The sequence below is a fragment of the Phalacrocorax carbo genome, chromosome 1 (genome assembly GCF_963921805.1).
Source record: "Phalacrocorax carbo chromosome 1, bPhaCar2.1, whole genome shotgun sequence".
In the NCBI taxonomy this organism is placed as follows: domain Eukaryota; kingdom Metazoa; phylum Chordata; class Aves; order Suliformes; family Phalacrocoracidae; genus Phalacrocorax; species Phalacrocorax carbo.
The window spans coordinates 147601039-147623362 of record NC_087513.1 but is presented as its reverse complement, the minus strand read 5'-3'; the positions used below and the strand labels follow the sequence as shown (position 1 = coordinate 147623362).

The following is a 22324-nucleotide window of genomic DNA, read 5'->3' as shown; positions in this document are numbered from 1 at the left end:
GCAGAGAATGCTTTCAGTGAATCTTACACCACATAAGATTCCGACTGTTTTCTCTGTCAGCGCAGATATACAATAAACTGAAACATATCTACCACATTGTGGTGAACAAATAGTTTTTTTCACAGATTATATTGCATTTGCCTTTTCCTTCTGAAGCTACCAAGTTTCCAGAAGCAGACCTCTGGCCAACTAATCAGGTCTTTTTAAATAAAGTGCAATCAGCACATCTCTGTCTCTATGGGAATTCCTTTATTGTACCACAAAAAGTCTTGTTTTCCTATCTGCCTCGCAAAAAGTTTCCAAGGGAAAGAAACATGAGAAGAAAATTCAGCTTCAGAATAAAGCCCCATGATAAAAGCAGAAGCCACTTCGTGTCATGCAACTTTCAAGTAGTTAGCTAACAATTAACCACGATAACTGAAACCTTTCTCCCACGTTCATTTTCACACAGGAATACTAAAATGCCTACATAATCATACCAACTGTGGTTGTTTAAAAGAAAGTATGAGGTAGATAAACGCTGACTCACAATCATCTGTCTTCACTTCAGAGTCCTTAGGAGTCTCGAAGAGTGGGATAAGGTTTGGCTTGAATATTGTAGCAAACCTCTGAAAAGATCAAGGAAAAACGTGGCCAGAAATCGTAACAGCACATTCACAGGAGAAACAAAAACTACCAGCACAACTCCAGGCAAATCAACGTACTTATCTGTAGTCCTGCAAACCCTAGAGTCGCTGGCAGGTTTTTTTTTTATTTCAGAGCATGTAAAATTAGGAAGTTTGAAAAAAAAAAATCTACCACAGTTTCAACACCTTTTCTTTATTATTTCTCTCATTATATATGGAAATAAGGGGGTTCTGTTTTTAAACACACGTGAAAAAAAAGTCTTTGAAGGAAAAGTGAAGTTTTCAACACTTTGCTGAGCAAGTCTAAACACAATGTAAAAATTTGACAATATTGATTATCTAAACTCTCTAGGTTCCTAAGTTTCTTTTTTAAAAGGCTCCAGCCTAAACATCGTGCATTTCCAAAGATGACTGATTCAACATCTACTAGAACAATAGCACCTCATCTGGTGGATCTATCCAGTTCTCAGTTTTCATGGCAACATCTCCAGTCAATGGAGGCTGTGGAAAATTACACAGCTGTGAACCCCACAGCCAGGAATAGAAGAGAATAGAATCACAGAATGGTTTGGGTTGGAAGGGACCCTTAGAGCCCATCCAGCCCAACCCCCCTGCAGTGAGCAGGGACATTCCCAACTAGATCAGGTTGCTCAGAGCCCCGTCCAGCCTGACCTTGAGTTTCCAGGGATGGGGCATCTACCAGTTCTCTAAGCAACCCATGCCAGTGTTTCACCACCCTCATTTCCTTATATCTAGTCTAAGTCTACCCTCCTTTAGTTTAAAACCATTACCCTTTTTCCTGTCACAACAGGCCTTGCTAAAAAGATTGTCCGCATCCTTCCTATAGGCCCCTTTAAGTACTGGAAGTCCGCAATAAGGTCTCCCCACAGCCTTCTCTTCTCCAGGCTGAAGAACTCCAACTCTCCCAGCCTGTCTTCATAGAAGAGGTGCTCCAGCTCTCAGATCGTTTTTGTGGCCTCCTCTGGACCCGCTCCAACAGGTCCATGTCCTTCCTGTGCTGAGGGCTCCAGAGCTGGACGCAGCTCTGCAGGTGGGGTCTCACCAGAGCCGAGTATGGGGGCAGAATCACCTCCCTCAACCTGCTGGCCACGCTGCTTTTGATGCAGCCCCAGATACAGTCGGCCTTCTGGGCTGCAAGGGCACATTGCTGGCTCATGTCCAGCAAGAGAATGAGACACTGCTCACAAGGAGTATTTCTAACCCTTCCCAAAGAAAAAGGTACCACGAAATGCTACTGCAAGCCTTTCACTTTAAACATATGTTGCACTCCTGCACCTCACTTTCTCTCCCATCAATACAGCCCAAAGAGCATCATCTTCAGCATACACACTTCTGATAACCAGCCGATACTGTAAGAACCTTCCTAACCTCAGAAAGGAAGAGAAAAAGCAAGCAAAATTCACATTTGCATTCAGATGATGCTCTTCAAATCTGGAGAGTGAAAACTCTTGCCACTTCAGACCACCTTGAAGAGGCAGCAGCATGTCGTTTTCTCGTCGTGATGCACACAGAAAAATGGATGGGGGTCCACAAACACCAAGCTACTCCCAAGCAGGCTGACATAGCCACATGCCTCTAACTTTTTCTTTTACAAGTAGACAAGACGTTATTTCTTCCCATTAGCACCTGGTCACTTTTCAGAACTGGCCATTTTCCACTCCCTCCAGGATACCCAGCCCAAGCGCAGCCCTTCGATAAATTCTCAGTGAATTTCTGTGCTTAGTTAGCACAGTTGAGACACGGAATGAGAACATCTGGTTTCCAGAGTAGCAGCACAGTCTGGAAAGCTTCCAGTTTGCAAGAAATCTGAAATATTTTCAGTTTCCTGACCATTTCAAGAGACTAAGTCTAGAAACACCACATAGACCAGATATCACAGAATTACTCACCAAATGTCTAAAAGGCCATGGATTCCCCTGAATTTGCTGAACACATTTGGTACCAACTGTTCAGCTAAAACACATTTAGTGTTGTGAGGTATTTTAAATATACCTGCTCTGTCATGTATTTCCCCAGACCTTTCAAGAAGCAAGAGTAAGGCATGCTGCTCAGGAGGGGACCCCAAAGTTTGCACAGTGCAGATTTCTGCAGTAATGAGGAAGTCAGACAATCGTGGAGACGCAACAAGAAGAGGAAGAGAACGACTAGGAAAACGCTGACATAGAAACAGGTTTTTAATTTATCAGCTGTAGTTTCAATTTTAAAAAATGGACTTCACGCCTGCTTTTTCACTGGATATTACATTTATGTGGACCATGACTATTTAATCGCCTACCACCACAGGCAGCGTTTACTTCTCCTATCTGCATGAGACTAACACAACAAATGGTGTCACTATCCAAAACCCAGAACAAAACTGAAGTTGCACAGAGTTTTTCTTTTACAGTGTAATCTGGGGAAGGGGTGAGTAGTTTTTACACCTTGAAGAAAACATTTGCTTTATATTACAAAGAATTTATGTAAAATAAACCCCACGTTTCAGAATTACCTTCTCAGTATTATTTTAGTAAGTGCATTTTAACTTCTCTTTTCTGCAGAATTCTTCAAAGTTAGGGGCAAACACACTTCAGAATAAGAGACTTTTTTCCTGGATGGCATTTGGTAGCGCACATTTTTCCAGAATCTTGTATTTGCTGAACAAGATTCCTCTGAGAAGTCCCCTTTCCATTGGATAGCTCCATGTTTTTGCTTAATGTATTTGATCGATTCCGGCATGCTTGCGTAGTCCTGTATTTCATCCATTTCTATCAGAATCACTTGAATACCATCACGGATGAGAGCATTATACATAGCTAGTTGTTGTTCAGAGGTGTCTTCTAACAGGCAGCAACTAGATGTTTCTGATCCCAAAATAATCATCAGTCTTCTGCTTTGCTTAATGGTTTCATCAGCAACACTGACCACAGCTGTAAGCAATGAAGGAACAATCAAAGTTCGCATAGAAACTTTACAACTGATGTAAAATATTTCTTAATTTTAAAATTGCAGATATATATATATATGGAGCAGCAGCTAGCTCAGAGGACTGGTAGGTTTAAGATCTCCCAACTGTCATTCATGATTCATGATCCATTGCATGAAATTCCCGATAAAAATTGTTTTCTTCAGTCCCCAGGAGCAGATACTGTTCAAAGAACCTCAACATTATTAATGCTGCTGGATCCTCATTTGTTCATCACTAAAAAGAAAGTGCAGACCCTCTTAACATCAGAACAGAATTTTTCACAAGAAACAAAAAAAAATTAAAATAAAAAGGCCCATTGGACAAATGGACAAGTTATCCATTAAAAATAAACAAATATAGCTTTGTTTTCCAAAAATAGGTGTTTTTTAATTGTATATGTAATCTTCTACCCTGAGAACAATGTGTCAAAAGACAACCTATTAACTCTACTAACTAAAGAAGCGTACCTTCTCCAGGTAAATCATCCCTTCCTAATATAAAGAGATTATATCCACACTGTTGTTCTAGAACATCAGGGAGTATTCTACGAACAAAGGTTTCCAGACGATAGAAGCTTCTGCCTCCACTGCTTTTTGTGTACAGGACGTATGCATCATAGATTTTCCCATCTAAAACAAATACAAATGTTCATAATTAAAAAAACTAAAATTCAGCAACATGCCCTTACTGCAAGGTTTCATTTTGGACTGTTTAAAAATAGTAATGGGGGGCTGATTCACCTGTCTGACAGAATAACATAAAAGCACTGAAATGCTCTTTAAATCAAAAGAAAGATCAGCTGCCACAGAACCTGACCTCTTTTCCCATCATGGGGACAAGTGTGCCAGCAAGTGAGCTAGACACAGGACCTGTGACCTCCAGGAAGGAGCCCCCAGCCCCAGAGGTGCCAAGACATTAAGAACGTGTCCTCTTGCAGGACCTTCTTCACCACCCCTACTGAACCAAACTCAACAGCAGTTCTCTCTACTTCTGACTAACCAAGAGAGAAGGTGGAAAATGGCAACTCTTTCCTGCAATAATTCTGTGAGGGAAAGGTAGGTAGAAGAAAAAGGCCAGAAGGCAGCTGACATTTTGAGAGTTAAAACTTCAGAATAAACAGAAATGAAGAGAACAAACCAAAATCAGATTTAACTCAACAAGTTTAGCTCAACAAGCTACAAACATAGTTTCTTTCATTTTCATACCTGTCCAATGTATTTGTCTACACCACAGCAATAAAAACATGTAAGAATCACAGAATAGAGAACTGGTAGCGTTTTTTCTCTTTGGCATGTAACCATTATAACTGACAGAATTTAGAAGGAAAGCACTGGGTAAAAGACAGAAGTTGCAAAAAAGACAACCAAACAGACAGAAACCCCCCCACCCAACTAGCTTAATCTCTGAGAAAAAGTGTCTGATTTTCAACATAAATATTTAATGCACATCTTTAAACAGCTAGTTTACAGGATGTAGCTCTGCTGACACCTATTGATCATCAGCAGAGTGACCATAAATCTACGTGTAAAGAAAGTACTTCACCCAAAAGCAAAAACCCCAACATGCTAATTTGGGGAAAACCTGGAGTTCTTTCTGACCTATCTCACCATGACTGCCTTCAATATTGTGCAGTGTTTATTACCTCAACTATGATTATGTATTTTACTCATGTCACTGAAAAAAATACCCCCCAAAATGTCTTTCTGTGTATCTGAAAATTCCTCAAGGAAATTCTACAAGCATTCAACTAAATAATCACATTATTGCTTAGAAGTAATGGCAAGTGAAAAAAAAACAATAGGCTAGTTACACTAAAATACCTGGTAACACTCACATACCTTCCGTACTTGCAAAGGCACAGACAGAATTACGGTACCAAAGCACCAAGTCAATCTTGAAAATCTTGTAGATTATTAAAGTAATAAATGTTATAATTAACAAAGAGACTAGCCCTCCAGTCAGCCATCTTCGTATGTCAGGAACTGCACAAAAATACAGAGAGTTGTTTTTTTTTTTAAAGGCTGAATTTGTCCAAATCTGATCTTTTACACAGATGTAATACAAATTTGAGTATCGTATTTTTCACTTCCATCTAACTATTATTTTAATAATAATAAATACAGTACTACAGTGACCCCTCCCCTATGCACAGGTACGTGCGTACATACAGCAAACTGTAATCCATCTGTCTTCTATCAACATGATATATGAGCATTTGGTATCAAAACCCCTCTGGGGAAGTCAAGACAAACACAGGCCTCAAAAATAACAGTATTTCTTACCTCTGTGTTTTAATATAATATAAGATGCAATCTGTCCAAAAGCATTTGAAGCTTGACAGACAAATGGTTGTTCATAATCTTCACTATTCACTTCTGAAATTATTAGCTTCACAGAATGCATAGGGCGTCCATCATAAGAAGTTTCCTCCCTACCCAAAAGGCAACAAACAGAGCCATAAAACCACTGCCCTTTCTGGAATGGCTTCACCGTTAACAGCTGCAGCAAGACAATGGTTGTTTTCATCTGCAAATGTCAATCACACTTCAGAATAGATGAGCAATTACATTATATGAAGGAAATCCAAACAACATTCAGGCCTCTTACTGACATTTAGCATAAACACTGGAAAACATCAAGAATTTATCTTATCTGGACCTGTGTTTCTCCAAAGGAATATAAGGTGTTCTATAGGCTAAAGTACAACAATATACCCTACAAATCTAAGCAAACCCTTGTTACGGGCTTCCCAGCCCCTTTAAGAGAAGGTGGAGAGTCCCAGTGCGTGGCGAAAGAGAAATTCCACAACATGATATGACACAGAAAGAGGCCGCTGTACAAGGGCATCTTCTTGGGGTAAGCAGCTCTGGGACAGGGAAGAAATCAAGGGTGGTGACCCACAGTGGACAACACCAACTCAGCTGCAGAGTGCAGTCTAGACTGCTGCTTCACCCCACGGATCAGAACAGACTACTAACAGCTAGTGCCAGGCTGTGCTAGTAAGAGACACCCATTATCCCCCATACATTGTACAAGGACACAAAAATGCCCATTAAGCTGCACATTCTGTTAGTCTTGTGTACTGTGACACGTAACTGATGTGTGAACTAAACGACTTTTTGACCACCGGCAAAATGAGGGACCACTGCCATGTTAACAGTAGATCTCAAATGCAAAATTAACTATCTAGTCTACTTAGCCGAGCACTATTCTCTCCTGAAAACATACTCTAGTTACCATTTAAAATGCAAAATAAAAGCTTGAGATATATCATAAAGGGCATATAGGTCCACATGAATCACTTCCTGAGCAAAAAGTTACAGCAATTTGAACACTGTAACAAAGCATTAAGGAATCATCGTTCATGAAAATGACTAATGATTGCAAAGCTGACCATTTAAATGCTAGGAAGTACAAAAAATAACGCTGCTTTTATGATATCAGTTCAGTGACCATGTACCTCTGCATTATGGCCCAACTGTTTATGGCACTACAATTCTTTATGACAGTATAATGTATTACTTCTGTATAGGATTTTCTCTTGGAAAGCACACAAAGAATTCAGCATTTTATTTCCCCCATTGTTTTATGATAAGGACTTATAACTATATTCTTACTTTGAAGATATCATTCTCATTTCTTTAGCAGTTTCTCACTCCTAGAGAGTGCTTGAGAATTTTAAAAATAAGATAACTTTGTTTTCATAGCACCACCATGAGATGAGGGGTGAAAAAAACCCTGCAATTTTTAGTTCCCAACCTGCCAGATTGCCTTCTGCTCCAATTTTAGTTGCCTTTTCAAGTCAGGTCTAATTTATTCTCTCCTAATTCCATTTAATCTGCTTTTCACCCTCACCTTATCTCCCAGTTGCCCTTCTCATGCTTTACTCAGTCCAAGTCCATTTTCCTCCCAACCCCCAACTCATCACTGGAAATCTGTCTCCCTTTTCTTCTCTCACCCGACTAAGCTTCACTACAAATGTCCTCAACAGTCTTCCATTAGCTCTTCACCTGATCTCAGTTATACTGCTCCAACTCAAGGCTCTTAAACCTGGAAGTCTCAATTTCTCCTGTAAAGCACAGGTTTGACCTCCTGCAACCTTTCAGAGAGGCAGATGTAAGGGAAAGGAGAACACAGAAGAAAGAGACAGTCTGAAGATCATGTGCCTGGACATGCTTGATCCAACTGAAAGAGGTCTCTGCCAGGCCAGAGCCTGCTCAATAGACATCATTACAATTATGAGACTAAGTCTACAGCACACTTTTGCCCAAGGTTGGAAATTAAGACAGATTCTTACAACAACCAAAAAGTGCACAATCACATGTGAAGTCCATGTGCTTACTATGTAACAAGCTTCTACTTCAAAGCAGACAGTGAATTGGAAGAGGCAAAGCATTAGCGTTTTTAAAAAGAAAGCTATTTAGCAAGTGAAAAATGTTGCTAAATATTTTAATGTCAAAGGGAGAAAATTCCACTTTGGTTGCCAACATGGTATTTTCTAATCTGAAAATATACTTACTTATAATGACTTGCAAAAATTCTGCTCTTATAAATTACATCAATATACACACCGTTGCCTGTCCAAAACACCTCATACCCATCAGCACCTGTTGTATTGCAATCCACTGTAACCTGTGAGCCTACAAAATTGTGTTACAAAGTGAAAAGTTAATTTCCATACTCTAATTAAACTCTATACAATTCTGTTCACAGACTCGCACGCAGACCAGCTATGGATGGTCCCACACCCTTTCAGAAAAGTTACTCTAACAAAGGGTCTGTATCACTTAAGTGATCTGCAGGTTCAGAAAGAGACTGGTAGGATGGAAGAGGCTAAAACCAGGAAGACGCCACCTCTCCCTGAGGCATCGCTTTCCCTGCAGAATCAGAGGTGGAATCTGTTCTTAGAATCTCTTTCAGAGTGATGGAAAGCAACAAATGTGATAGAGAATCACTTCGGTTCCCTATAATTTTCTTTGCATGTGAGAAATTTCCTTACAGGTTTCCAAGGACTTCTAAGTTGCTTCCAAGGAAGCAACATGCCTCATCTCTTTTCCTCTCAGCCCAAACACTCCTTCAGGAGATCAACATACAGAAACTGAGCTGCTCACTGAACTAGTTTTTGTCAAAAAGCAAATACAAAAAACTATAGAATAGGTCACTCAGTGGGTATGAATTTTCACTGCGATGCAAAATTGTATTTTGTTACAGAGAAAACTACTTACCAAGTTCCACTTCAATGGAGTTGTTTCTTGGGTAAGATATTTCCGGGGGCTTTTTTGGTGGGCTCACTAACCAAAAAAAAAGAAAGTTCTTTTCAGAAAACCTGGGGCAGCTGTAGCCTGTTCTGTGCTCTGTAACCCAAGTACAACCTAAAAATCCCCTGTCCTATGGGCAAGGTTGTCAGCAATTTCATAAAAGACATCACTCAAACTGAAAGTACTGTATCTCAGGTAGTTATTTCTTCTGACTTGAAGCTATAGTATTCTTTGCTCCACCTCTTCCAAAATGCGGTGCCACAAATAACACGCTCATGGTAGACTGGGTGTTCCATAGCATAAAAATCACATAATATTGCATTCACAGGTGCTGAGAAGGGTATGGGTAAATATCTACAGTACCACCCCTCTACACCCCTCTAGCCTGTCACCCAGCACCCCACACATACAAACTTGATCCAAACACTTAGGAGTACAATTCATCTATTTTACACTTTTACTATTATAAAGGGGATTTTCGTTTCTGTACTATAGTAGAAGGCCTTACAATTCTTCCCACATCACTGGCTATAAGGAAGTACAACGCCAGTGGCCACGTTTAGATGTTTACATTAGGATTAGATATGTGACACTCTGAAAAGCTTATTTCTTTCTACAGGCTACAAAGGGAGAGTAATCAACAGGTGGAGATCTAGACATCTACGTTAAAAATGTCTCAGTATGGCTAAATGAATCCCACTTGGAGGGTCCCTCACTGAACACCGAACATTTCCAGCTGTAGGACATTTCAGAACATTTACTATTAGATACTCAAAGCTCAAGGAAGTTTCTCCAAGAGCACAAATTAACAAAAAGAAATCATGTAATAAAGCATCCCTTTTTAGCACCCTAGCAAAGCACAGAGGATTCCCCTTCTGCAAACTGGGCCTGCACTATTGTTTGGACCCCAAAACACCCTTTTTAGTGTAGACTTGCTCAGTTGGAGACTTTAAAAACAACTGAGTTGCCTTCATTCATTTATGGCAAAGGAGTGATATGATTTTGCTTCTTCTGAACAGTGGGAGCTGAAATTACCCCGAGAGAAGTTCTAGGGACAGATTTTAAGACCAGAATGATAATTTCATCTGATCTGACCTTATGTTCCTCGTATTTTGTTTATCCACATCATATACATGTGACATTATGTGAATATAAGTATTCATATCATATCTATACATACACACATATACATATCTATACATATGTATGTATGCATGTATATACACACAGAGCAAAATAAGCAAGCACAAAGAGAGATCATTAAAAGCAATGCAATGCAATCTATTAGTAAACCTTGAAATGTCTTTCATCAGCTGGAATGTAAAAACAGTATTGGCACTTCATACCTTGATACAGCACAGCCTTTTCAGCAATCTAATACCAACCTCATAATGCTGTACTAGCAAAGGAGGTCACATTTTACAGCTAGGACTTCTTCAATAACTTTTTGTTGGGCTGGTGGCCCCCTGACGTAAATCAGGGTCTACTGAGCTAGACACATGCTATCAGAGATCAGCAGTTCTTGTGCTGAGGAGCTCAAAACCAAAACCAGAAGAGAGAAAGGTTTGATGGAAACAGATAAGACACATGGAGTCAAGATACCACTACAGTTTGGGCTGGTTTAGTTTGTTGTTCTTGCAGCAAGAGGATAATGCAAAAAGAGAAGTAAGAGGGGTAGGTAGAGGGTACAGCTACAGCAGACAGTATCATGACTACCAAGCCTTACAGGGCACCTGTTTAAGGACCCTGGCAGCTGGTCTGGGCAGAGAAGCTTTGACATACTGCAACTTTGAACAGGGGAACCGATCTCCAATACAGTGGCAACTACAGACAAAAATATTTAAGGTCGCAGTCAGCATTCCTTTTCCTCATATTTAGAGGAAAACTAGTAGCCCTAAGCATGTCTATCTACAAATCTGGTCTTCTAGCTTTAGTCTTTAGAAGCTCAGACAAAAATTCTCAGTCACTGTTATGAACATGAACACAGTGAAATTATCTACTTACCTTCTACAGTCAGGCTGACGTCTCGTGAAATGTTATATTGTTTTCCATTGTAGGTATATGTTGTTTTGCATGTATAGTTTCCTTGATCATGTACAGTCACATTGAAAATTATAAGATCACTGTTTGAGATGGCAAACCTTTTCCCTTGCAGCAGCTGGCAGTCCTAAACGTGTGTAGAGAACTCTGTTAATTCATATCACTACTTCTTTCTATGGTTTACCTCCCTTTAATGCAATCTGAACTTTCAATGGACCACAGCATAAGGATGGGTGCCTTGCAGATGCTGTGGAAGCGTGAGTGGGGTGGAATAAAAAGCAAAACATACTTCATTTTGGCTCTGAGTTTTCAATTCAAAGAAACTCCAGTTAATTTCCTACACAAAACAGTTTTCAATTTTAGAGAAATGAGGAAGTAAAATGCAGGTGTCAGGTTTGTAAAAGTATCCATCAATGAAGAATCGTTTAACAATTAGACTTAATTTTTTTAAAGCATTTAGTCATGGTACCACACGACTGTGTGGGCACGAGGCAGGAATGCTGCAGAAGGCACTACATTCTTGTAACAGAAAGAGCCTTTAAATAAGCATGAACAATATGAAATGGCACTTATTTACTAGAACAACACTGAGCACATAACGGATGTGCCACCTCTCACAAATGACATACTAAAACTGTTTCTGCAGAAAAGAAATTCACGACAGTGTGTTTCAGCAGCAGGTAAAAAGATGCCACCTGGTGGATACATCGGTCAACGTCTCCTACATCTAAGCTGAATTTCTACCCACTAATCAAAACCCCTGTATAAACCTTTAAAAGGTAAGAAGTCTTAATCCCCTCCCAATTTGTTTTAAAAGCATTTTTCTCCCATCCTTTAGCTTTTCCCTTAAAATTCACAAATATCAGTGATCTGTATTTTAAATAATGGACAATTATCAGAGTACAAAACACAGCATTCTCACCTTATACCAACAAACAGGCTGAATATTCTTCTCATTCCTGAAATAATCCAAGTGTGGACATACAACCTTTGCAGATGATAATGTGAATATCACCTCCTCTACAGCAAATTTTTCATTTATGCATAAGCCATCAATCCTCTCAAAAACTGTTACTTTCGTACGCATTTTCCTGCAGCTTGTCAAATTCCTGCAATTAATATAACATAATTAAATTAACCTATTTGCCATATTTTCCAACTCAAAAATATATGGTATTCTTTTTGGAGAAGAGAGTGAGGATGAGAAGAGGATGAGAAGTTTACAGTTTGTCTAATAGATTTACTTTTGTCTTCTAGGTAAAAGAACCCAAAACTAGACTTACTTTCCCCAACCTAAAGTTAGTTTCTGTGAACGCACTCTCCCTTCTTCATTAGTATTTCTCTTACCCCCCAAATTCTACTTGCTTTCTATAAGTTATTCCCTTTGCAACTCGTTTCCAGAACAACATAATATTTTTTTTAACTTTCACCTTATGACACATTCATAATCTCCAGAATCTTCTAACATTGCAGGAAGAAACCAAATTAAATTCTTCTGCTGATGAATTCTAGAAAGTTTGTCTTTAGGCACAGCTGTCCGGTTACCAACTTTATACCATGTTAAGTTGTAGTCTCCACTTTTCAAGGTCTTTTCCAGTGAACATTTAATAGCAAGAGGCTGCCCATCAGGCACAAGACTTTGCCTCAACATCACATCATAGGCTTCACATTTCTCTAAAGGAAAGAGATAAGCATTAAAGGAAACCTCAAACACTGTAAAAGGATATACTGAACTCATTTCTTGATTACATTTACAAAGTTCACTGGAGTTTTCATCTCCATGCTCAAGTCATCTACTAAAAATACAATCATAATCCCTTATCTTTACGGCTGAGAGTACTACTCAGCAATATACACATATAGTTACGCCACTGGAATGAAATGCTGTCTTATGAATGCAACCTTTCTGCTCAGTAGAATCTCTTCATTTGCAGCAGACTGTCATTTCTATGCTTTAGTTCAGATGCAAATTACTAAAGGACTTGTGTTTCTCCTCTTTCATGTGCATGTACACAAACACGCATATGCACACACAAATTTCACATTTGGTGTCTTTGTTAACTTCACTTAACTGTAGTCAAATTAAGTCTTCAAGACAGACTATGCTTTTAGTACCCGAATATCCTAAGAGGACACTGAAGTTAAAGTTGCTGCTGCACAAATATTGAGTTTACTATGGAAATTTCAACTTGCCCTTCATTTTATGAGCATTTAGAGAGGAATTATTACAAGCACTTACCAATGAGCTCTCTTTTTTTCCTCCTGACCCAAGGAGATTCATGAATAAAAAGAGCAACACCATGAGATTTTTTTTTAATATATGAGAAAAAAAGTATGATGAAAAAGGTACCAACTCTGGATACCACGGCCACTTTCCTGACTCAGTATTATATTTATCTGAAATACCTTGTTTTGTTAGAATATAAGAACAGCCACACAGAGCCATGTTAAGTGTCTGTCTAGCCCAAAACCCTGCCTCTGATAACATCAAGTGGCAAATGTGTTATTTCCACAAAATAGAGCATAGGGCAGAACAAGTAAAGTAATATTTTGCTTTCGGCCCCTTCCTTTCCTCTTATGTTCTGCATGAAAAACCTTTCACTGGCTTTTGTAATTTCTCTGGGTATCATGTATTACTTGTTATGAGAAATGGCAAAGTTGACTTTCCCTCATCTGTCTATTCCATGGTATTTATCATTTTATAGACCTCCATCACATCTTCCCCCAGCTGCCTCTTTTCTTTACCTTGGAGTTCTCGTTCATTTAATGACTTCTCATACAGAAGCCATCCCATATCAGACAATGCTGTCACTCATCTCTCTACCTCTTCAGACACAGTCTTTCTGACATGGAATGACCAGAACTGCAGAGTTCAATTGATGCACATTCATCATGAGGTTATAAAGTAGCATAACGAAGCTTTCTGTTTTCTGCTCTACTGCATCCCAAAAATTCTGCTTTTCTGGCCACCACTGATGACAGAGCTAGTGCTTCCAGACAGCACCCAGAAATGTCAAAGTAGTATTTTTCCCAAGTGGTTATTAACTAACTTAATGCTCACATCACACACACGGTATAGATGTTTCTGCTATACACGCATGACCCTTCCACGCCCCTCCACATCCATTTGATTTTACTTACTGACATTCTATCACTAAATTCTGGATATTCAATATCCAGACATTCTCTTCATACTGAGCATTAGTTTTGACCACCAAGGCATCATTTGTACCTTCCACAGTTCTCACCACCTCACTATAAATCTTTTCCAAATTACTTACCAAAACATTGAATTGCTCAGATATCTGTATTGAATGCCCCATAACAACTTTGATGGCTATGAAATGCTGTGGCCGCAGGAACTAGTAACCCTTTTCTGCCACTAAATGCTAATATTCCAAAACAGTGTCATTTTTCCACACACTTCTTGCCCCAGTTTCCCTGAAATCCCTCTCCCCCAATGCCCTCCATTACTTCCATGGAGCAAGAAAGAATTACAAGGTACACACATAACTAAACAGACAGTAGTAGAACTCTCTGCTATTGGTGGGAGAGCAGTCAAATAATCACCTTTCCATATGATTACTTGCATAGCCAAAAAACAGACTATCCAATGGATTGGTAAACTTTACAGCTTGTCCATCCATGGGCAAAAAAAAACAGACCAAACCAAAACCAAACCATTTCCAACAAAATAGTTTGCTAGAAACTCAAGGAAGGGAAACCAATTAAGTTTTTCTTTTAAGTCTGGCATTGCTGCAAGATTCCAGGTGGAACGATAAGAAGATGACAGCAACTCATTTGAACCATCTGAAATGTTTTAAATATGAACTGGATTGTTGGTTCACAGCTGAAGAGCTGAAACAAGCAGCTGCAACTGAGTAGCCTAGCAATTTTACAAACATCTAGAGGTTATATTATTTTCAAATGGCTGTATTTTCCAATATGAAAAAAATCCTAAGGACACGCTCTGTAAAGTTAAAACTACAGCTCATTTCATCAGTTTATACACAAGAGGGTCATGCTGCCATCCAGACCGGCCTCAACAGGCTGGAGAAGTGGGCTGGCAGTAATCTCATGAAGTTCAACAAAGGCAAGCACGAACCCCTGCATCTGGTTAGGAATGACCCCAGGCATCAGCTGGAAAGGAGCTCTGCAGAGAACAACACTGGGGTGTCCTGGTGGACAACAAACTGACCATGAGCCACCAAAGCTCCTTCACGGCAAAGGCGGCCAACACTGTCCTGGGCTGCATCAGGACCTGCCAGCAGGTTGAGGAAGGTGATCCTTCCCCTCTACTCAGTACTGGTGAGGCCACATCTGGAGTAGTACTGCAGCCAGTTCTGGGCTCCCAGTACAAAAGATACACGGATCTACTGGAGAAAGTCCAGCACAGGGCCACAAAGATGATTAAGAGAGTGGAGCACCTCTCACATGAGGAGAGGCTGAAAGAGTAGGGACTGTTCAGCCTAGAGAATAGAAGGCTTGGTTGGGGAGTGTGTGGGCGGATCTTAGCAATGTGTATAAATACCTGATGGGAGCAAAATTAAGAACAAAGGGCCAGACTCTTGCCAGTGTTGTCCACTTACAGGACACGAGACAATGAGCACAAATTGAAACACAAAAAATGCCATCTGAACACAAGAAAACATTATTTTACTGTGAGGGTGATCAAACACTGGAACAAGTTGCCCAGAGAGGTTGTGGAGTCTCCATTTGTGGAGAAGTTCAAAATCCAACTGGACACAGTACTGGACAACTTGCTCTAGCTGGTCCTGGTGTGGGGTCAGGGAGGTTGGACTAGATGGTCTCAAGAGTTCCCTTCCAACCTAAATGATTCTGTGGTAAAATAGTACATAAAATATCACATATTAGATGTTTTATAAGTTCCTGCTTTTAGGACTGTTTAAAGAACTCATTGGCATGCACATAAACTTGACTTTTACAACTAATTTTTCTGTGAAAATGGCATTACTTCCGTGAAAAAAATAAGTTTCAGAATGAGACCTTCCATAGCCATCAATAAACTTACCTGCAATAATTAAAGACAGAAATGCTGTTGTGATATTACATGAAAACAATGTTTTTGCTGTCATGTTTCCCTGCAGAAATGGGAAGAAAACCTTCAGTTACTGGTTTCCAATAAAAACTTCCACAATTTGAAGTCAACATTTGCATTACACTGTTAAAATAGGAATTACACAGTTAATACAGGACACGGGAAATATAGGAATTGTCTTTGCCCTGTTTTGAGCCTGTTACCGGCTTGTTTTTCCTGACAGCTCCTAATTATACCAGAGGAAAAAAAAGTGAACATTTCCTATTCAGCTTGTCAAGCACTCAGGATTTTTTACAGACCTAGTACACTCCTCCCCAGTTCTTGCTTTCCCAAGCTACAGTCTTCATCTAACTGTTCCTTAGATGGAATCCAATTTCATATTTCTGACTATCTTTGCCACCCTCTTCTGTACCATCTCCCGTTACGCTACAGCCTGTCTGAGGTGGGGAGAAAGAAGAGAACTTACATACAGTCTTCAAAACGTAGGTGCACTATGGATTTATAAACTAAAAACAATAATTTTTCTGGTTTTTTTTCTAATATTTTCTAACCATCTATTTGTTCTTTTAGTACTACTGAGTATTGACCTGATATTTCCATGGGCATATGTAGTAAATTCCCACGATCTAATCATTGAGCGTTAAAAATCAGGTAAACCCAGACAGCCGCTGAGCGCATGATGTTAGGATTTTGCCCATATTTCCATTATAAATTGTCTTTACATTTATCTACAACAGATTTCTTTTGCTGTTATTACCCAGTCATTCACTAACGCGACATCCTTCTGCCACTCTTTGCAATTAACACCTCCATGTTCTAGCCTGAATAGCTCTGTATTGTTGGCAAATTCTGCCACTGCAACAGTTTCCCTCTGTCCAGATCATTAAAAATATATGCTGAGCAGAAGAGAGTTGTTTGGGACTCCAACAGTGACCTTCCTCCACCTGAAAAAGTGAGCATTTATCTTTTGCCTACTTGTTTACACATGTGAGAATAAGTATATTATATGGCAGTCTGGCTTCACTGGCAGCTGAATGCCTTTTGGAAATTAAGGCAGATTGTATCAAAAAATGTGTCCTGTATGCAATGTGTTCACATGCACGCATACAATTCTAACACACTTCTAGTATTTTAGAGCCATGAACTCCCTTTAAAAAAGTCACTGTTGACTCCTTCCTTACGTAATTTATCTTCACTTCCACTGGTTCTGTTCTTTGAAGCAGTTTCTACCCAGCTGCCTGCTGCAGACAACAGGCTCACTGGTCTCTACTTTCCTGGCTCTGTTTTAATCACTTCGGGAGGATAAAAAAAAAAAAGCACCACCACGTTTATTACTTTCTGATCTTTTTGTCCCAAAGTTCCTTTAAATGAGACATCTACAACAAGAGAACAGAAGAGTGAGTATCAGCCAGTCATGGTGCTTTGTTTATGGATCATTTTGTTCTATAACTGCCTTTGACTTTTTCAATTTGAGACAGATCCTTCCACGGAAGATTAGCCCTAAGAAAAGGTACTGGCACTGAAATCCATGCTCTTCCAAGAGCAGCATGTTACGTTCCTATCTTCCCATGGGCCATCCCATAGGGTTTTCTTATACCTGAATGATCCACTGGCTCTCAGGACTCTTTGACAGGCTTGCTATCCCCAATGTGTCTGGAGAAGGATCTATTAGTTCCATGCCTCTGACAAGATGTTCCTTACCTTGGCCTGCCTTACTGCTTTTCTTTTTTTCCCTATTCAGCCTACCACAGTTTTCACAGCATTGTGAAAGGACAAATGCAATTCTTCAAACTGAAGGACGTTGTGAAGAACCTTTAGCTGATCACCAATTTCTACAATAGTCAAAGGTGACACTTCCGGCTGATGTGTCTTACTTCATCAAACTGACTCAGAAGCCGTAGACTGAGTCATCCACACCGCTTCTTCCACTGCCTGCTTTCTTCCTTCCTCCATTTCTCTTCCCTCCTCCCTCATTGCAAATTACCAGGCAAGTCTTTTCTTGCCTAGCTGAATGAAGAAATGAGTCCCCGCAAGAATGCTGAGCATAAAAAGAAACGCACATAACTTTGAAATCACTAGAGGAGGCCTATGTGTGTTTGTACAAAAGCTCTAACTTTCTTCACTAACTGTGATGGACAGTAACTCTTAAAATCTCTAGTTTTCAGTTTTAAAGAAGATTAAAATATTGTAATGGAAATAATTTAAAGAGAAAATGGGACTGAATAGACTCTGCTTATGACCAGCTGTTTTCCTTATGACTTCTCTAAATCACTGTTTTATCATAAGCTCTGTTCCATTACAGCGTTACCTTATTCTACTGTTCTGACTCTCTGAAGCAGTTTTTTTACCCCTATCAGTAGACTCAGTAAACACAGCAGAAGTATTTTGCCATGTTCTGAAGGAAAATCTTCCAGTCTCCTGCTTCTCTATAAATTCAATGTTCTTCCTATCTATTTAAATTCATAACTTGCTCTTTTGCTAACATGGAAGACCTGCATATATATACAGCCATGTGTAAAACCATCCACATAAACTACTCTGATGACACTCCTTCTTGTCTCTGACTTTTCACAATGACAAAACCTGTTTTTGTGGAAGGTATATCCAACAGCAAAATTTGTCTCTGCTATGTGAATGCATTCACATAATTCATGATGAAAATAACAAAACGTATGACTGCAGAGCCAAGTGCTAATGTTTTTCCTACCACATTCCACCATGATAAACAGCTAAATTTCTCCCTTTTCCCAGCCATTTTGTCCACATCTTGAGCCTGCAATCAACCTGTGGACCTTTACCACTCAGGACATAATGCAGCTGGAGTTAACTTTACCCAAATTTTCCAGAGGGGAAAAAATTCCATGTATCTGAGGCCATGTCCATAAAGTTTCACCCTGAAAGGAAATATTTCTATCAATTAAAGATTAAAAAAAATAGAAAAGGACAAGTGTCTGAAAGAGGTCTTCAGTAATACACACAGCTGAGTTACAATTACAGCATCCATGATAGCACATAGTAAAGCATAATTCTCATTAAAAACTGTCATTCAATTGGTACAGCCACCTTCTCCTCCGCTCTCTAGTCCTTTCAAAGTTGATCTACTCAATTAAAAAAAAAAACTAGTCCCATCAGAACTTTGAAGAACCATGGCTTTCCCTAATTTTTGCATGCTTGTAGCACTTTTTTCTTTCAATGTCTGATTCAAAAACATGGACTGATTAAAACATGCAACAGTCCTGTTGTCAGAATTGAGAGAACTGACAGAAAGTCAGAGTATTGCACCATTTCTTTTACATAAGCCTATTAACATTTTAAATCATAAAAATATACATATTCATATTACCTTAAACCCTTCTATTAACTGCAAGGTATGCCATGCCTCTTCAAGAGAACTCAATCAAGTGTCTCATTTTTGATCTAGGAAAAATTATTACAACAAATACATATATTCCTTTAGTGTTGAGGCACACCTAAATGGTGCTGAACAGCTGGGCTAGCCACCCCATTGGGATGTAGTTACAGCACTGAGACTACCTCGATAGCCATTTTTTCTATCAATCGCTGGCTGAGAGGCTCACCCTGACCTGGTGACCACCTCACCAGGTATGGCAGCAAAACATTTTTCAGTATTCTTCATTTAAATTCTTACGTATTCCTGGAAACATCGACTGGAAAGGGGCTGTAGCTCCTCAGGGCCGCAGGAACCGTGGTCCCTGCATCTGCAGGGCGAGGCGTGCCAGTCGCGGTGAGCTCGCAGGACATCCACCAGACCCAGGGACCAAGACGTAACTGCAAAGGAAAGGTGCTCTCATGCTTTCTCTTAGAAACTGAGCCTCATCACACGCACGGCTTGCAGAGGAAAATGCTGACCTTTTAAAACAACTTCACTCCCACTCCTAAACCCTCCCCAGCCCTCAGGTCCCTCAAGAGACACCAACCACCTGGGGCTGAGCCACCTCACGGCCCCAAAAAGGGGACATCGGAACAAAGTACGACTGTCGGCGCATCTCCACGGATTTTCCTCCCGCGCTATCCCAAGCTGGCAGACCCCGACAGCCCCGTTACACGACCGGCGGAGGAAAGCTGTCCCTGCTACCGCAGACCCTTCCCCGCCGCCCTCTGTCGTTCCCCCGCCCCGGCTTTGGGGAGGGGGGGGGCCTGGCCCCACCGGCCGGCATTACCACGGAGGTCACCCCCACCCTCGCCGGCTGCCCCCGGTGCGAAAGGGCCGTCGCTGAGGGGAGGCAGGTTCCCTCAGGACGGGCTAGCGCTCAGGGGAATCCCAGCTGCTGCTTACCTGCTGCGCGGCTGCCGGGGCGGAGCGAGGCGGGGGGAGCCCCTGCCGCCGCCTCCTAGGCAGTCACGGCAGCCCGTGAACGGCAGCGCCGCTGCTGGCTCTCCCCTCCTCGCTACTGCCGGCGAGGCCTCGCCCTCCCCCGGCTACTGCTTGCAAACCTGGGTGCCCTCGCGACGGTGAGGCGGCCCCGCGTCGAGGCCGGGCCGGGCCGGGCGGAGCTGAGCTGCTTCCTCTCGCCTCCCCACCCCGCCCCAGCGCAGGGCGGCAGGTGTCCCGGCGCAGGCAGGACGTGCTGATTAAACCCAGGCTGCGAAAAAATGGTGTTTGAGCAAAAAGCCGCTTTCTGTTGTGGGGGGGGGGAGGGGAAGGCGCCCGGAGAGGCGACCGCTTCGCTTCAACCACCGCGCGGCCCCACCGCCCGAGCCGCCGTGCCCCCGCCGTGAGGCGGCCGGGCTCGGCCTCCGCCCAGGGCGGGCGCGGGGGCTACTGGCATGAAATCCTCCAAGTAAGTATTGCAAGGTTTGGGATGACTGACTTCCCCCCCCCCCCCCCCCCCATTTCCTTCTGTAGTGCGGGCACCTGCAGACATCCCCAGCTGAGGAGACCGTGTCACTGGAAGAGAAAGGTCCCCTCAAGGCTGCGGAGCCTCCTGGCAGGAGCATCTCGGGGCCATCGACAGTTTTACGAGCTGCTTCCACAGGCTGCTTTCACAGTTTGGTCTAAAGTCCCCAGACAGCCACATGTCACTGAGATATTTGGCTCTGAAGCTTGAACATATAGGGTTAGTCCCATTTAGCCCCTACGTTTTTACTTACAAACTTAACAACTACTGAGTAGCCCTGACATTTTTTAGAGGTTACTTAACTTGTGGCTGTTCTGGGAACAGTATGTTTGCTATAATCTGTTGGGTTTTTGTTCTCTGTTTCACTCGCACGTCATGGCTGGAGTCCCAGGTTCCTCAAAGCAGTTGTTCTTCAAATGTGTCATAGTGAACGCAGTCGGATATGGGCATTTTTAAGGCTGCGTTGTCATTTACTTGTTGACTAACTACTAAAATAGTAAGGTAGGGGAATGCTCGCTCTTGGGTTCCTCCCAAAGTAGGCAGCAATCATGGACTTTTTAGAACTATCAAGGCAGGTGATACCATTATTGTTAAAAATACATCATAAACACATTTGCTAAGAAAGTTGCAAGTATTCTGCAAAAACTCTGCAGAATAATCCAGATATGTCCTGCTCCTTCCACTCTCATTTTTCATTCTACTTCTGGTACTTCTTTCATTCCACCTTCTGGTACTACTTTATTTACCAAATGGAAGCATGTTCAGCCATCCTGCCCACCAAGTGGTAGCCACAGATAAGCAGAGTTGAGAGATTATGCACTGCTGTGCCTGCATGTATTGTCCTCCATCAATACAAGGTATGTAGTGCTGGCTGGGGGCACGTTGTAACAGCACCAGACGTTATGCTGTTGGGAGGAACACAGAATGAATTCATTAATTCATTCCAGGCTCAGCAAGACAACAGGATTTATGCAGTCAGCAACTATATCCGTACTTCATTTTGGAAATGTTGATTATGAGCCCGCTGCATTAGGTCAAATAATTTTTATGCAAGATTTCTAGTTTCTGTATTGTTATTTTCTGCCACCACAAAACATCTATGAGTTTAAATCTGATCATCAGAAAGGCAAGTGAGGTGTTCCCTGACCTGCTCTACTACATTTTTCTAGAAGCACTGATTTAAAAAAAAAAAACAACCAAAACATTTTTTAATAATTCTTTCTGAGTCATACACACTAGAAGTTCTGCTGCATACAATATTTTTCTTCTCATATCTTCATTATAATACCACTAATCGTGGAAAAAATGTCTCTGGCAAGAATATTTCTCGTATGAAAAATGGTGTTAAAACATTACCAAAATGAAGAGGTAACATGAGAATTATTCAATCATTCAACTATTCAGTGACTGATGTAAATCAGAATTCAGAAAAACCATGTTATAGTAAAGCTGAAGGAATATCAAATGAAATGACTGCGTTTCATGAGACATCAAAATATACAGAATATGGCAGTCAC

General features: G+C 41.0%; 1 protein-coding gene across 2 annotated transcripts; it reads right to left on the bottom strand.

The window, feature by feature from the left end:
* Positions 1-2807: 2807 nt before the first annotated feature.
* LOC104041835 (interleukin-1 receptor type 1) lies at positions 2808-20675 on the bottom strand. 2 transcript variants are annotated; one of them, XM_064439292.1, is made up of 13 exons: positions 20246-20675; positions 19598-19737; positions 18782-18842; positions 15922-17986; positions 12320-12563; positions 11812-11998; positions 10854-11016; positions 8817-8882; positions 8111-8231; positions 5874-6022; positions 5430-5573; positions 4059-4220; positions 2808-3553 (listed from the first exon to the last, which is right to left on the bottom strand). In XM_064439292.1, the coding sequence occupies exons 4-13, from the start codon at positions 15983-15985 to the stop codon at positions 3165-3167; spliced, it is 1689 nt and encodes a 562-aa protein (XP_064295362.1). In that variant the 5' UTR covers positions 15986-17986; positions 18782-18842; positions 19598-19737; positions 20246-20675; the 3' UTR covers positions 2808-3164. The 2 variants fall into 2 exon arrangements, with proteins under 2 accessions (XP_064295362.1, XP_064295371.1); XM_064439301.1 differs by lacking the exon at positions 18782-18842 and having other exon boundaries at positions 15922-15991.
* Between the last annotated feature and the right edge of the window lie 1649 nt (positions 20676-22324).

Coding starts and splice junctions, on each gene's coding strand:
- LOC104041835 (XM_064439292.1), bottom strand. CDS start 15,985: ATGACAGCAAAAACATTGTTTTCATGTAATATCACAACAGCATTTCTG. Junction 8,883..10,853: donor CGTCAGCCTGACTGTAGAAG/GTAAGTAGATAA, acceptor TTTTTTGGTTAG/TGAGCCCACCAAAAAAGCCC. Junction 5,574..5,873: donor TATTATATTAAAACACAGAG/GTAAGAAATACT, acceptor ATTTTTGTGCAG/TTCCTGACATACGAAGATGG.